General features: G+C 63.1%; 1 protein-coding gene across 3 annotated transcripts in view; it reads left to right on the top strand.

Annotated features, from left to right (window-relative positions):
• Positions 1 to 14242, top strand: part of CANT1 (calcium activated nucleotidase 1) — a 38788-nt gene extending 24546 nt beyond the window's left edge. Inside the window, exons 2-5 of one of the 3 annotated variants that reach the window (XM_059671415.1) lie at positions 9405 to 9417; positions 10895 to 11545; positions 11776 to 11979; positions 12706 to 14241. In XM_059671415.1, coding sequence (XP_059527398.1) covers positions 9405 to 9417; positions 10895 to 11545; positions 11776 to 11979; positions 12706 to 13076 — 1239 coding nt within the window. In that variant the 3' untranslated portion in view covers positions 13077 to 14241. Of the gene's footprint in view, positions 1 to 5620; positions 5768 to 7412; positions 7615 to 9404; positions 9418 to 10894; positions 11546 to 11775; positions 11980 to 12705 lie in introns of those variants that run through there. The other 2 variants (XM_059671416.1, XM_059671414.1) reach the window with 2 other exon arrangements.
• The last annotated feature ends 376 nt before the right edge of the window (positions 14243 to 14618 follow it).

Below are 14618 nucleotides of genomic sequence, written 5' to 3'. Positions count from 1 at the left end.
CTTTCTAAGCCAGTCCCTTGGCTCTGCCTCACAGCCCGATAGCTACCGCGGGTGCCTGGGTGCTTCCCTCCCACCCCACCCCCATGTCTGAGCCAGGCTGGCTTGTTCTGGAATCGGATCGCATCACGAGAAGAGATGGGACCTGCCCAGAGAAGCAAAACTCTGCTGCGGTTACAGTTTTATTTTTTCTGCTTCTTTCCTGACCTGCTCCCACGTCCCCTCCAGCCTGCCCTGCGGCTGTGCCTGCCCTCTGCCTCCTCCTCATGCCAAGCGCCAAGCGGGCCGCTCTCCCTGGCTACCCCTGGGCAGAGGACACAGGCCCTGGGACACTGGTTTGGGATGCACAGGACAAAGCAAAGAGCCTGCGACTCACCCCCCCACCCCCACCCCCGCCTTGAGACATCCTTCCCGCCTCTGTTCCCCACGTGTCTGCCTGGAAGACATCAAGGGGGGGGGGGTGCCTGACATCCACCAGGCGGGGGAGCAGGGAGGTGGAGGAGAGGGGGATTCTGGGGGGGGGGCCAGTGAGAGCCCAGCGGCAGCTCCACGGGGACCCAGCCGCCGCCGCCCCACCCCCACCGTGGGAGCCAAGGGAGCTGCCTGGTCCTGGGGGGCCTGGGGAGCTCAGGGGCTCTCTGGCGAGACTGAGGAACCGCGTCGTCCCCATCAGAGCCGCTGCTTCTGCGTCAGCGGCCTCGAGGCTGCTCACGATCTCTGGCACGTGCCGGAGGCTTGGCCCGACTTATGTCCCTGGCTGATTGTCACACAGGAAACCCCAGATAAGCTGGCCTTCGTCCTGTGCGTAACAGGAGGCACTTTCCGTTCAACAAGCCCTGGCCCGGCGCACGACTGAACTTCCCCGAGAACTCTGTGTGCTCAGTGGTTGAACCAGGAGGTCATGGTTGGATTCCCGGTCAGGGCTCATGCCTGGGTTGTGGGCTTGATCCCCAGTGTGGGGTGTACAGGAGGCAGCCGATCCATGATTCTCTGTCATCATTGATGTTTCTCTCTCTCTCCCTCTCCCTCTCCCTTCCTCTCGGAAATCAATAAAAATGAAACATACATATTTAAAAGACAGTGTGTGAGTTAGGAAGATGGGAAATTCGGCCAGCCAGGAGCCGTCTCGAGGACGGCTTGGTTCTCGTCCATGGCCGGCCATCGGTTCCCCCAGAAACCAGGGCGAATGTTCCCCATTCAGCAGATATCTTCCCCTTGGACAGAGTCCTGGCCGGCTCCAGCACAGGAGTCAGGACAAAAAACAACAACAAACAAACACACACACGCAAAAACCCCCCAAAAACCCAGCATTTTCCAATCGGAGCCCAAAGCCAGCAGCAGTGCCTGGGGGAGATTTCTCAGCCCTGGGCGGGTCAGAGGCGGGGCTAACCAGAGGCGAGGCCCCGCCTCCCGGAGATGGGCAGGCCATGTCCACCCGGGGATTCCTGGAGCTCTCGCCTCCCACACCAGGCTTTCTGGGCGAATCCCCAAAGGCTGCCTGAATATTCATTCCCAGGACAGGGCCAGCTCCTGGGCCCCCGGAGCCCCAGGCTGCCCCCCAGGCGGACGAGACATTCCGGGGCATTTCTCGTCCTTGGGGAACGAGGTGACCTTTGTTCCAGTCTGTCAGACTCGAGGCTCCCCCCACCATGGCCCCTGGGCCTTGCCCACAGCGGCCCTCACGGTCTGCCTCTCCCAGCTATTTTGGGCCGGGCCGCCCCGTGGTCCCACAAGCGCGGAGGCTGGTATTGCAAACTTCTGAATTCCATGCCAAAGGGTAGCCGCGGGCAGGGTCAGATGGTGGGGTCCCACTGCCAAGGGGCGGGGGCGGGACAGTCTCCACGGAGGTTTGGAGAAGGAGCTGGGATGGAAACTTGGCAGCCAGACCCGGACTCCCTGGCGGCTGGCCCACACCGGTGGCTCCTGGATGGCGGTGCCCGTGGTCTGGAAGGTTCGGGGCACGTGGGGATCGGGACTGGCAGCTACGGAGACCAAACGGGCCGACCTGCTTTCCTTTCTGCTCCCCGCACCTGGAGAAGACCTGGCTAAGGACCTTTCCCAGGACGTCCCCTCGGCACGCCGGAGGCCAAGACGGACAGTCCCGGGGAGAAGCCACCACCGCAGGCTCGCTGTCCCACCCATGGGCTTTCTGGCCCTAACCCAGCCAGACAGCGCCTCCTGCCTCCGTTTCCCCTGCTGGGGGAAGTCCTCTTCAGGACTCCGGGTTCAGTGGTTCTCAACCCTCTGGCCCTTTAAACACAGTTCCTCATGCTGTGACCCCCAACCATAAAATTATTTCCGTTGCTACTTCATAGCTGTCATGTTGCTACTGATATGAATCGTCATGTAAGTATCTGATATGCAGGATGGTCTTAGGCGATCCCTGTGAAAGGGTCGTTCGACCGCCAAAGGGGTCGCGGCCCACAGGTTGAGAACCGCTGGGTTAGATGGAGGTGGGCAGAGGCCGCTGGGTTAGGCAACGTTTTCCATAACAAATACAGTGGGAGGGCCCCCTGGTGGAGGGCGCAGTTCCGAGCCCTGGGCTGTGAAATGAATGAGTCGCTGAGTCAACACATGGATGAATAATCAAGGCGAGGAAGTCTAGTCTTCTATGCAGAGCCACAACCAAGGGCAGAGAATTCCCAGCAGGAGGCCCCCGCGAGGTCCCCGGGATGCAAAGATGACCCGGGGAATGGGAATCGGAGGAAAACCTAGTGACCGTGACCGCTGAGTCATTGTTGACAGTGAGGGGCACCGTTTCACGGCACAGCCTGACCACGAGTCGGCTCACGAGGATGCAACACCCTTTGACATAGTCCTCTTCCTTCCAGATCTCTACCCTACAGACACACTTAAAATCGAGCGCAAAGAGTAAGTTCAAGGATATGACGGAGCGTCGCTGTGATGGGAAGGGATCACGGGGGCCCTGAAAGGACCCTCAGGCCTGGTAAAACCGTGACAGCTCACCCACCCCTCCCAGTGCCATAAAACACCAATTAAAAATATATTTTTAATGTATTTTTATTATTTTTTTAAAATATATTTTATTGATTTTTTATAGAAAGGGAGAGGGATAGAGAGTTAGAAACAAAGATGAGAGAGAAACATCGATCAGCCGCCTCCTGCACACCCCCCACTGGGGATGTGCCCGCAACCAAGGTACATGCCCTTGACCGGAATCAAACCTGGGACCCTTGAGTCCGCAGGCTGACGCTCTATCCACTGAGCCAAACTGGCCAGGGCAAAATGTATTTTTATTGATTTCAGAGAGGAAGGGAGAGGGAGAGAGAGAGAAACATCAATGATGAGAGAGAATCATGGGTTGGCCACCTCCTGCACACGCCCTACTGGGGTTTGAGCCAGCAACACAGGTATGTGCCCTTGATGGGAATTGAACCCAGGACCCCTCAGTCCACAGGCCAACGCTCTATCCACTGAGCCAAACCGGCTAGGGCGAAAAGTATATATATTTTTTTAAAAAGAGGTACTAATGAGGACAGTGGTATTGGAGCTGGTGTGAAATCTTATACCAATACAAAACGATCAGAGCCGCGTGCCAGTTGATCTATGATAACACTGTCATCGCACACATGTCCATGGGAAAGGGATGGTTATCTTCTAAAAGCAGCCCTGGGAGGTTCCTATGAGCAGAAGATGATGTATATATAGCCAAAAGCTATAAGAGAGATGGCCACCCTCTCAGGCAGGAGACCGTGAGCGGACTCTTCAGGCCATCCAGTTGGTAAAATTAATACAGCTGGTAACCTCTGCGGGCAAGGGGCTCTCTCAGCCCTGCACACAGCTTTATTTCCTTCTGTAAAAGTTGTTATAGGCATGTGTATGGGTTGGGGATACATAGCTATTTGCTAAAATTATAAAATAAAGCATGAGAACGATTAACCGAACATTCAAGATGGTGGTCACCTCTGGGGTGAGAGGGAGTTGGGAACCAGGAGGAGTACCTGGAGGGCTTTCAAGATCACAGGACTATGTTTCATTTTTTTAAGCTCAGGAGGCATATAAAGATACTAGAGGCCCCGGTGCACAGATTCGTGCACCAGTGGGGTTCCTCGGCCTGGCCTGCACCCTCTTGCAATCCGGGACATCTCGGGGGATGTCGGAGAGCCTCAGGCCTCAGGTCTCTAGTATGCTATAAGATCTTTGGTTCATCTCTTCCCACCCTCCCCCGTCCCCTCTTCCCTCTGAGATTCATCAGTCTGTTCCATGTCTCCATGCCTGTGGTTTCTGCTCCTGTGTTGAGCATCTGCCCCTTGTGGTCAGTGCACATTATAGCTACCAGCGGGTCGCCAGTCTGCTTAGGCTTTTATATATATATACACTAGAGGCCCAGTGCACGAGTTCATGCACAGGTCGGGTGGGGCAGATGGGGCCGGGCCTGTCAGGAGGAGGAGACCGTGGGAGGTTAGCCAGCCGGCCCCGCCCCCGAATGGGGTGGGGAGGGCAATTGGGGGCCAGCAGTCTGGGGGAGGAGCCATGGCAGGCTGGCTGGCCAGTGCTGCCCCTGATCAAGGTGGTGGGGGCCCATTGGGGACGGGGACGGGTGGGGGAGGGGAGGGGGGGTTGGCCAGCAGACCCAACCCCCAGATCTGGCTGGTTCGCTGGTGGCAGTGGGCGTCATAGCTGGCTTTTTAGATAGATAGATAGATAGATAGATAGATAGATAGATAGATAGATACCTTTGTAGATAAAAGTTTGAATAATTTAAAGTAATTTTAGTAATACATGATTTATGGTTGGAACATGGTTTAGCATGATAAGAAACATAAATGAATTAAAAAAAGACTTGCTCCTTGCCCCCCCCTTCCCCCTAAAATGCAGAACCATGTGTTTAGCACGTTTCCATTGGGTTTTTAAAAAGGTAATTTAATATACGTGTTTATGACTTGTTTGTGTGCCACAAACTATCTGCAAGAATAACCACAAGGAACTAATAATAGCGCTTGCCTCTGGGGAGGGAATGCAGGGGGGAGGGGAGGTTATTTTTCACTGCGCACCGTTTATACAATTTGAAATTTCCTTTGTGCCTGTAACTTTAACGAAAGGTTCCGAGAGGTCTCGGAGGCTCGCAGGCACCACACGCTGAAGGTGCAGGCCCCCCAGCACCTCCACACCTCGCTCCTGCCCGGCCCCATCCCTACCCTACCCGGCTTTCCCCAGGATTGCTAGGATGAGCATCCTTGGGGACTTGGGAGTGGAGCGGGAATGTGTTTGACATATTCCACTGAGAGAATCGGGGGCTGGAGAAACGGGACGGACCAGAGACCCTGACTTGGGAAGGGGTTTGTTGTTTGCAAGTCAGAGGAACCCCGGCCCAGGCCGCTGGGGCCATGAGACCCTTAGAGCTTTGCTTTGGAAACTGATCAAGATTCCGACGGGGCGCCCGAAGGGCCCGGGGGAGGGGTCTCTGAGAAGGTGGCAGAAGGAGGCCAGGCAGGGGACCTATGGTCTCAGCCCGAGGAATGAGAGCCTCCTCCGGTAGCCCGCCCCGCAGCCCCTCCGTTTCTGCTCGGAGTCCCTCCCGCCCTTCCCCCGCCCGCGGCTCCTCCTCCCGGACCGCTAGCCGAGCCACAAAAACTACAACTCCCAGCAGCCCCTGCCGCGGCCGGCGCGCAGCCGCAGAGCAGAGGCTGCCGGGAGCGTGTTGCTCGGAGGCGGGGCGAGCGCGCCGGGCGGAAGTCGGCCCTCCGCTCCGTCCTGGTCTCCGCGCTGCGAGGACCCCGTCCGCGGGCCCAGAGCCAGTCTGCACCGGGTGAGTGACGGCGCCCCCGGCCGCCCGCGCTCCGCTTGCTGCGGGCCCGCTGCCGGCCTCCGCCCGCCCCTCCCCCGTAGGTCCGCCCTCCCGCAGACTCTGACTTGGGGGCACCTCCCCCCTCTGACTTGGGGACGCCTCCCCTCTGACTTGGGGACACCTCCCCCCTCTGACTTGGGGACGCCTCCCCTCTGACTTGGGGACACCTCCCCCCTCTGACTTGGGACACCTCCCCCTCTGACTTGGGGACACCTCCCTCCTCTGACTTGGGGACACCTCCCCCCTCTGACTTGGGACACCTCCCCCTCTGACTTGGGGACTCCTCCCCTCTGACTTGGGGACTCCTCCCCTCTGACTTGGAGACACCTACCCCCTCTGACTTGGGGACTCCTCCCCCCTCTGACTTGGGGACTCCTCACCTCTGACTTGGGGACTCCTCCCCTTTGACTTGGGGACTCCTCCCCCCTCTGACTTGGGACACCTCCCCCCTCTGACTTGGGGACTCCTCCCCTCTGACTTGGGGACACCTCGGAACACCTCCCCCCTCTGACTTGGAGACACCTCCCCCCTCTGACTTGGGGACTCCTCACCTCTGACTTGGGGACTCCTCCCCTTTGACTTGGGGACTCCTCCCCCCTCTGACTTGGGACACCTCCCCCCTCTGACTTGGGGACTCCTCCCCTCTGACTTGGAGACACCTCCCCCCTCTGACTTGGAGACACCTCCCCCCTCTGACTTGGGGACTCCTCCCCCCTCTGACTTGGGGACTCCTCACCTCTGACTTGGGGACTCCTCCCCTTTGACTTGGGGACTCCTCCCCCCTCTGACTTGGGACACCTCCCCCCTCTGACTTGGGGACTCCTCACCTCTGACTTGGGGACACCTCGGAACACCTACCCCCTCTGACTTGGGGAAACCGCCCCGCTAACTAGGGGACTCCTCCCCCTTTGACCCTGATGGATGCATTCCCTTCCTCTTCCTGATGACAGCCCTTTCCTGCCCCCCTCTGATTTCAGTACCCCAACTCTGACCTGTGCAGGGCCTCTCCTGAGGGATTAGGGGCTCCCCCATCTGCCCAACACTTGGTCACACCTGCAGCAGGCCAGCCTTCTCACCGCGCCCCTCCCCCCCAGGCCCTTCCTCTCCTTTGCTTCAGAGGATCACACACACACACACACCCCCCCCCCCCCCCCCCCCGTCTGGATTCTTTCACCCGGGACCAGCGCCTCCTGCATGTGGCTCAGTGCCTTTCTGTGTCCTCTGTGTCCCCGGCTTGGCAGGGCCCTGGCACTGCGATCCCCTTCTTCCGAGCTCCCTGTGTCCCCCAGGAGGGCGGTCTCAGCGCTCCAGCCCCGTTTCATGCCTGTCTCGGGGTATGTGGCCTGCGTGTGGGAACACGCGTGTGCTGGTGACTGAATCTCTTGGCAACGGCGTAGCCACTCAGAAGTCCGTGGAAGGAAGCAGGGCACACCCTTCGGGAGCGCGGGGTCTCTGCAGCCCCTCCGTCCTCACCCAGAGATCGGTCCATTGACAGATCTTCCTGATGGGCTGTGGACCCCCCCAGCCCCGGCCCCCAGCCCCCCCACACCGACCTCCCCTCGGAAAGTCCAGCCCGAGCCTGCGGACAGGGTGGCCTCCCGGTGCCCCTCCTGGGGCCTCAATGAGCCTCTGTTCAGGCCTGACCGCCCGCGAAAGGGCTGGGAGGCGGTCAGCAGGCCCGCCCTCTGCCTCCTGGCCGCCCAGAGCAGAGCGTGTCCGGGGGAGCGTGGGGGCTCCGGCCTGTCCGAGGCCACCCCCGGGGTCGGACGGAGTGGGGGTTCTCGGTCTCCCTACTCTTTCTCGTCCAGGTGAGCTGACCACACAGGGTGGGGGAGGGAACCACACGCGCCAGGTAGGCAGGTGCCACTGTCGCCAGATGACCGCTGCGGCGGGGCGAGGCGGGGCGTACTCTGGTCACTTGCTGCCTTCCCTGAGCGCCGTCTCCTTTCTTCCCGAAGCTGTGCCCCAGGCCGGTCCACGCCCTGCTTTTATGGCCACAGCAACGCAGGCGCCTTGGCGGTTCCTGGGCCGCGTAGTGATGCCGCGCGAGGGCTGTCAGACTCTTCTGGCGAGGAGGCCTCTGTTGATGTAGGGCAGGTGGGGCCGCCCGCCCAGGGGCCTTATGCAGCCCAGAGCCATTCCGTCCGGCCCCGCCACGGCGTCCGGTGAGGCAGTGCGATCTGTGGCCAGACGCAGCGGCTGATGTTTGGGCGGGTGGTTCTGTGTGGCCGGTGAATGATGTTACAAGTGTCCACATGGCCCTTGGCAGGGAAAAGGGTACCCACCCCTGATTTTTTATTTATTTATTTTTTAAATATATTTTATTGATTTTTACACAGAGGAAGGGAGAGGGACAGAGAGTCAGAAACATCGATGAGAGAGAGACATCGATCAGCTGCCTCCTGCACACTCCCGACTGGGGATGTGCCTGCAACCGAGGTACATGCTCTTGACCGGAATCGAACCTGGGACCCTTCAGTTGGCAGGCCGATGCTCTATCCACTGAGCCACACCGGTCAGGGCGCCCCACCCCTGATTTAGACCGAGACAGTTGCTTGGGAAGAAATCCTGATACCAGAGGAACCTGGGGAGATGTTCCGTTTCCCTCTCGTTTCCCTCTCGCGTGCCTTCCCTTGGACTCCCACTGGCTTGTCTGTGGTAAGTGCCTCCGGTGAATGGCACTCACGGCCCCGGTTCCGCTGGCGGTCAGGGTGCTCGTCAGCTGACCTTGACTGGGGTCGCGCTGGATGCCCGGGAGCGCCCAGGGTGACCACAGGGTCCTCCCGGGAAGCGGGAGGCAGAGGGCATGAGGGAGTGAGGGCGGCACAGAGATGCTGGCTTTGCGGTGGGGGAAGGGGCCACAAGCCAAAGCGTGCGGGCGGCCACTGGGGGCTGGAGACGAACGACCAGGAAGTGGGTTCTCTGCTCCAGCCCCGGGAGGGACCGGCCTTGATGTTAGTCCAGAGACCGACATCCCGCTGCCGGCCTGCGGGGCTGCAAGGCCGCTGCCGTTTCCGCCGCCGAGTGCTTGAGGTGACAGCGGGAAGAGGAGCCCAGGACACTCCTAGGGTGGGGGCGTGAGGTGACAGCCGGAAGAGGAGCCCAGGACACTCCTAGGGTGGGGGCGAGCACGAAGGGGCCCGACTCGGGGAGCAGTGCATGCTGGGGTGCCGGGGAGGGGTGGGGCAGCCGCCAGTGGGTGCGGCGAGCACGCTTCCAGGCCGTCGAGGGTTCAGCTCTTCTTTCCCATCGGGAAGTGCGCCTGGGCAGAGCGGGGACTGCCTGCTGTCATCAGAGGCCCGAGGCCGTGGCTGGTGGGGAAGGAAGGCGGTGGCTGCAGCGGGCGCTGGGAGGAGAGGGCTGCCCCTGTCCGGGCAGAGGCAGGGAGCTGGGAGGGCCCCTATCTCAGATCCGGGAGCCCTCCCTGCCCTCCCAGATCCTGAGGGAGGAGCCGCTGCAGCTGTTTGTTCTGCCACCTGTCCGACCACTCCCTCCCTCACCACTCCCCACTGAGCCCGAGAGCCACCCTCTGGGCTGCAGGCACGGGGAGCGGTGCCCCTTTCCTCTGAGCCGGGCCTGGAGTCGGGGGCAGGCTGAGATGGCCCGGGAAGGTAGGGGTGCCTGAGCCCGTCCTCACTCCTAACTGAGGGTCTCCCTGGCTGCTGCCCCGGGGCCTGGGAACCTGCGCGCTGCCTGGTGCAGACCTGCTGCTCTACAAGGAAATGCTGGTTTGACAAGAGCCAGAAACAGGAGTGTCCGTGAGCCGTTCTTGCGACACAGCTCCCTGGAAAGCGGGAGGTGGGGGACACGACCCTCCTCCTGGTGCCTCTCCCCAGGGCTGTTGCCCGGCGGGGGGCTGCCGGCGGGGGCCGTCCCCTGGGGCTCTCACGGAGAGGGCTGTCTGCAGGCCGCCTGGGCAGGGGAACCTGGCCGGGTGGGGAACCTGTGTTTTACGGAGCAAGTCCCTGGTTTTCTGATGCCGGGAAGTCGGCCCCTCCGCCTTGGGGGAGTGTGGGCGAGGACCCCCCCACCCGGGACGGTGGGCCTGCCTGACCGGCTGGTTACCTGGTTTTTATAGAGATGCACCCTCGCCCTGCCCCAGGCCCCCAGCAGCGGACGCTGCGGGCAGCTTACCTTCCTGTCCCAGGTGCCCGTGGGGGCGGGCACGCAGCCTGAAAGGTGTGGGGTTACAAGGTCGATTCAGAAGGAGGGGGGGCGGTCTTGGAGGCTGAGAAGAGACAGGCCGAGGAGGACCCCAGAGGGTCAGCTGTGGCGGGAGGTGCAGTGGGGTCCCCGGGGGACTGCTCGGGCCTCAGGAGCAGGCCTGTCGGTCGTCATCTCCGGGAAGCAGGCAGCCCCGGCCCTGAGCGGCGGGAGGGACAGGGCTCCTCCAGGATAGGGCGGGCAGGTGGGGCTACAGTCAGTCACAAGCTACCAGCCCATCCGCGTAGTTACTGACCCGCCAGGAGTGCGCAGCCAGAGAGCAGCCAGGGCGGGCACGGGGCGGTGGGGGGGGCGGGTACAGAGTGAGTTGGGGCCGTGAGGATGACACTCACCTGGTGGCAGCCTGTCCACTGCTCCTGCTGCCCTGAGGCTGGGACTCAGGGCTGGTCCCTGTGACCAAGGTGGGCGTGGGACAGGGGCTGTGGAGGAAGTGGGTGTGTGCTTCCTCCCTCCACCACGTGGGCCTCAGGGGACAGTGATGTCTGCACCTGGTGTCGGGTGGCGACAGGTCCAGGGAAGGGCTGGAAGTGCTGTCAGGAGCAGGGCCTCCAGGGAGGGCTTCCCGGAGGAGGCGGCATTTCAAGGAACACAGCCCTGTGCCCTCGGTCACCTGCCATGCCAGCCCCTGCTCTTCCCCTGAGACCGAACGCTCCAGCCTGCGCGGACGGTCCCTCTGTCCCGGCCGGGAGGAGGGGATGGGTGATTTTCTGTGGGAGGACGGCTCCTCTTGCTGAAGAGGGTAAACAGGTGTCGCTAGAGTCCGGGTTTCATTAAGCCGAGGAGGTGCCGGGGCCACCACGCCGCCCTGCTGGGTCTGCGTTTCGCAGGTCGTGACCTCCCTCCCTCCCTCCCTCCCGTGTGCAGGTCCCGCCAGCCCTTCGCGCGGCCGCCCGCCAGCCGTGCCGCCCCCGGCATGGAATGAGTCTATGCACTCCGCCTGGATAAGTGTGGGGCGCCTCCCCGCGCTGGCATCCATGAGCAAGGCCACGGACCCCCGCTTCCGCGTCCGCTGGAAGGTGATCCTGCCCTCGGTCGTGGGCGTCGCCGTGCTCTGGCTGCTCTGCTCCCACCGCCCGGCCCCGGCCCGGCCCCCCGCGCCCAGCGCCCACAACTGGCGGCTCAGCCAGGCGGCTGCCGACCGATACAATGACACCTACCCCCTGTCGGCCCCCCAGAGGACGCCGGGCGGGACCCGCTACCGCATCGCAGTCATTGCCGACCTGGACACGGACTCCAAGGCCCGGGAGGAGAACACCTGGTTCAGCTACCTGCAGAAGGGCTACCTGACCCTGTCCCACAGCGGGGACCAGGTGGCCGTGGAGTGGGACCCGGGCCACAGGGTCCTGGAGTCCCACCTGGCGGAAAAGGGGCGGGGCATGGAGCTATCGGACCTGGTCGTCTTCAACGGGAAGCTCTACTCCGTGGACGACCGCACGGGGGTGGTCTACCGGATCGAGGGCAACACGCCCGTGCCCTGGGTCATCCTGTCCGACGGCGACGGCACCGTGGGGAAAGGTGAGCGCCAGCCCCGCCCGCCGCTGGCCCGGGGGGAGGGGCGTAGGGGAGAGTACGTCCTGTGCCCGCTGCTGACCCTCCAGGATGGGGCTCGAGCCAGGCTGTCCTGTCCACTCAAGTGGAGTTTAACACGGTGACCTCGGACACCCAGGGTGGCCAGACCCCCAGGAGCCAGGCGCCGTGGGCAGAGGGCCGGCCAGGTCTCAGTCCCTCTCGTCTCCCGTCCGCAGGCTTCAAGGCGGAGTGGCTGGCGGTGAAGGACGAGCATCTGTACGTGGGCGGCCTGGGCAAGGAGTGGACCACCACCACGGGCGAGGTGGTCAACGAGAACCCCGAGTGGGTGAAGGTGGTGGGCTTCCGGGGCAGCGTGGACCACGAGAACTGGGTGGCCAGCTACAACGCCCTCCGGGCCGCCGCCGGCATCCACCCGCCAGGTAGGAGCCGGGCCCGGGGCGGCAGCGGTTTCGTTTCTTGCTCAATCTGATTTCGGCTGTCGGATGGGTGCGCCCTCGGCCAGTGGATTCTGGGGGCAGATGAGGCGTTTTCTGTGTCACCCCTCACCCCGAGTCACGGCCCCCAGACGGAGCCCGGGTGGCTGTCCCCGGGCGGAGGCGGGAGGGGGCAGCTCTGGTTCTCCCCTCACCCCCCAGAGTCGCCAGTGTTGTGGTGGGTGCCGTGATGCTCGGAGAGGCCTGGCCAGCTCTGGACTTGGGGGGACGCGGCCGAGGACCCCAGCTAGGCCCTGGGCCCCCTCATGGGAGAGCCCGCCCCGCAGAGCAGCCTGCTGGTCCCCTCCCTGCGTCTGCGCCCTGACCAGCACAGGGAAGCAGGAGGACAGACCACACGGCGTGGCCGCGCGGGGTTCCCGGGGAAGCTGGGCAGGGAAGACGGGCCCCGGACGGGTCGGCCTTTGCGGGCTCTGGCGTGTCCATCCTCGTTCCTCTGGGCGACGAGGACCGAGCGTGAGGCCGCCTCTGGGAAACACGGGGATCGAAGGGAGGGCGGGGCTGTGAACGATCCCCCCCCCCCCCGCCCTCGCCCCGGGGCTGCATCCAAGTGCATGCTGGGCACCAGGCCCCTGTGCAGGCAGCCTGGGCGCTGCCCGCCTCTGAGCCCTGCAGCCCCCGGCCCCACACTGAGCCCCGTCTGCCGTGTCCCAGGCTACCTCATCCACGAGTCCGCCTGCTGGAGCGACGCGCTGCAGCGCTGGTTCTTCCTGCCGCGCCGGGCCAGCCACGAGCGCTACAGCGAGCGGGACGACGAGCGCAAGGGCACCAACCTGCTGCTCAGCGCCAGCGCGGACTTCGGGGCCGTCTCCGTGCGCCGCGTCGGGGAGGTGGTGCCCACGCACGGCTTCTCCTCCTTCAAGTTCGTGCCCAACACCGACGACCAGGTCATCGTGGCCCTCAAGTCCGAGGAGGACGGCGGCAAGGTCGCCACCTACATCATGGCCTTCACGCTGGACGGGCGCTTCCTGCTGCCCGAGACCAAGGTCGGGAACGTCAAGTACGAGGGGATAGAGTTTATTTAAATCTTAGAGGTTCAGGCGTCAGGCAGGCCGAGGGCTGGACGGCTTTCCGCGGCATCAGGGCCCCACGTCTATAAAAGCCGGGCCGCCCTTCGGTGGTGTTTGTTTTGCTCTTTTTCTTCCCAGGACTCCGGGGCGGGTCTGGGGTTTAGAGGCTCCAGAGTAGGGAGTTCAGGCCCCTGGGACCTCTCAGAGCCGGAAGGGCCACCCCCAGGCCAGGCTCCGGGCTGCCGGGCCCTGGGCCTGTGTGCTGCCCTCTGGCGGTGGAAGCTGGCGGCGGCCCTGCCCTGCCTTCCATGGGGCCTCCTTTCTCTTCTTTTGTTCAATGAATGTATCTTGGCTCCTGCCATCAAGTGCGGAGCCTGTCTGGGACATAGCAGTGACGGGATCTGAAGTGCCCCCGCCCACCAGGAGCTCAAGCCCCCTCCGTCCCGAACCTCGGGCGCGAAGGCCGTCCCCCCTGCTTGGAGAGGACCTGTTGACACCGCGGACAGACGGACAGACGCGGCAGGGCTGTGAGCGGGGCAGCCCAGGCCGCCAGCCCCCCCGCGGTCCCCAGCCTCACATGGACAATCTGTTTCCTCGGCCGGGTCCATGTCCTCCCTCCAGGAAAATTCTGTGGCTCCGTAGCTCTTCGAGGCTTTAATCACTAATTACTCTAATTAAAGCCGTCTCCTTTCTTATAAAAAGGAATCACCAAATCTTCCGACACAGAGCGAAGTCCCACATTAAACCCCTCCCCGCAGCGGAGGAAGTCGTAGTTAGAGCTACAGTGGTCGTCGAGGCGGGTTTTACACACTGAGCCCTGGGCCAAGGGACGCAGTGATGGAGGCGCCAGGCCCTCCCACACTTCCTGTCCCCTCCTGCCCTTCCGTCCTCCTCCTCCCGGGAGCTGGCAGCTCGTCTCCAGGGAAACGTCACACAAGCTCCGCTTGTCTCCGTGGGTCCCCGTCCCGGGGCCTGTCCCCGATGCCGCAGGGAGCGGGCGGAGGCTGGAACGGGTCAGCCGGGACCCAGCGGAGGAGGCCCTGGCCCGGAAACTGCCTCGCCCCCAGGAGAGCTCGGGGCCGGGACGTGAGAGGGGCCGCGTGGACCCGCCCCAGACTTCTCAGCGTGGAACTGACAGCCGCCAGGAGGGTGCCCGCGAGGCCGTTCCCCACGGCTGGGCGTCTGTTTCTTCCCCTGAGACGTCAAAGCGAGAGAGCGAAGGCGAGCTGTTGGCAGTGGCCCGTCTCCCTGGAGCGAGCCACGTGCCCGGTGGCTCCCTGAGCCCCGCCTTGGCCAACGGCAGCGATGGGGCCTCCCGGTGGAGATGCAGGTGGAGTTAGGAGTCAGGGGACGGGGGGGGGGGGGCCAGGCACCACACTGGGACTCAGAGGCATCGTGTGACGCCGGCCCGGCGGGGCCCAGCTGCCGCACTCGCCCCTCAGCGGTTGGGAATGTTTTAAAGCCGCCCCCCCCGCCCCCCCCGTGTTTGTGCCGGTTGCCTCCGCGGGAGCCGTGGTTCTGTGGACAATAAAGCCCAGGGGGGGAGGTCTGCGTCTC

This window comes from Myotis daubentonii, chromosome 16 (genome assembly GCF_963259705.1).
Source record: "Myotis daubentonii chromosome 16, mMyoDau2.1, whole genome shotgun sequence".
NCBI classification, from domain to species: Eukaryota; Metazoa; Chordata; class Mammalia; order Chiroptera; family Vespertilionidae; genus Myotis; species Myotis daubentonii.
Note: the sequence above shows the minus strand (reverse complement) of the source record. Positions and strands in the feature narration are given on the sequence as shown.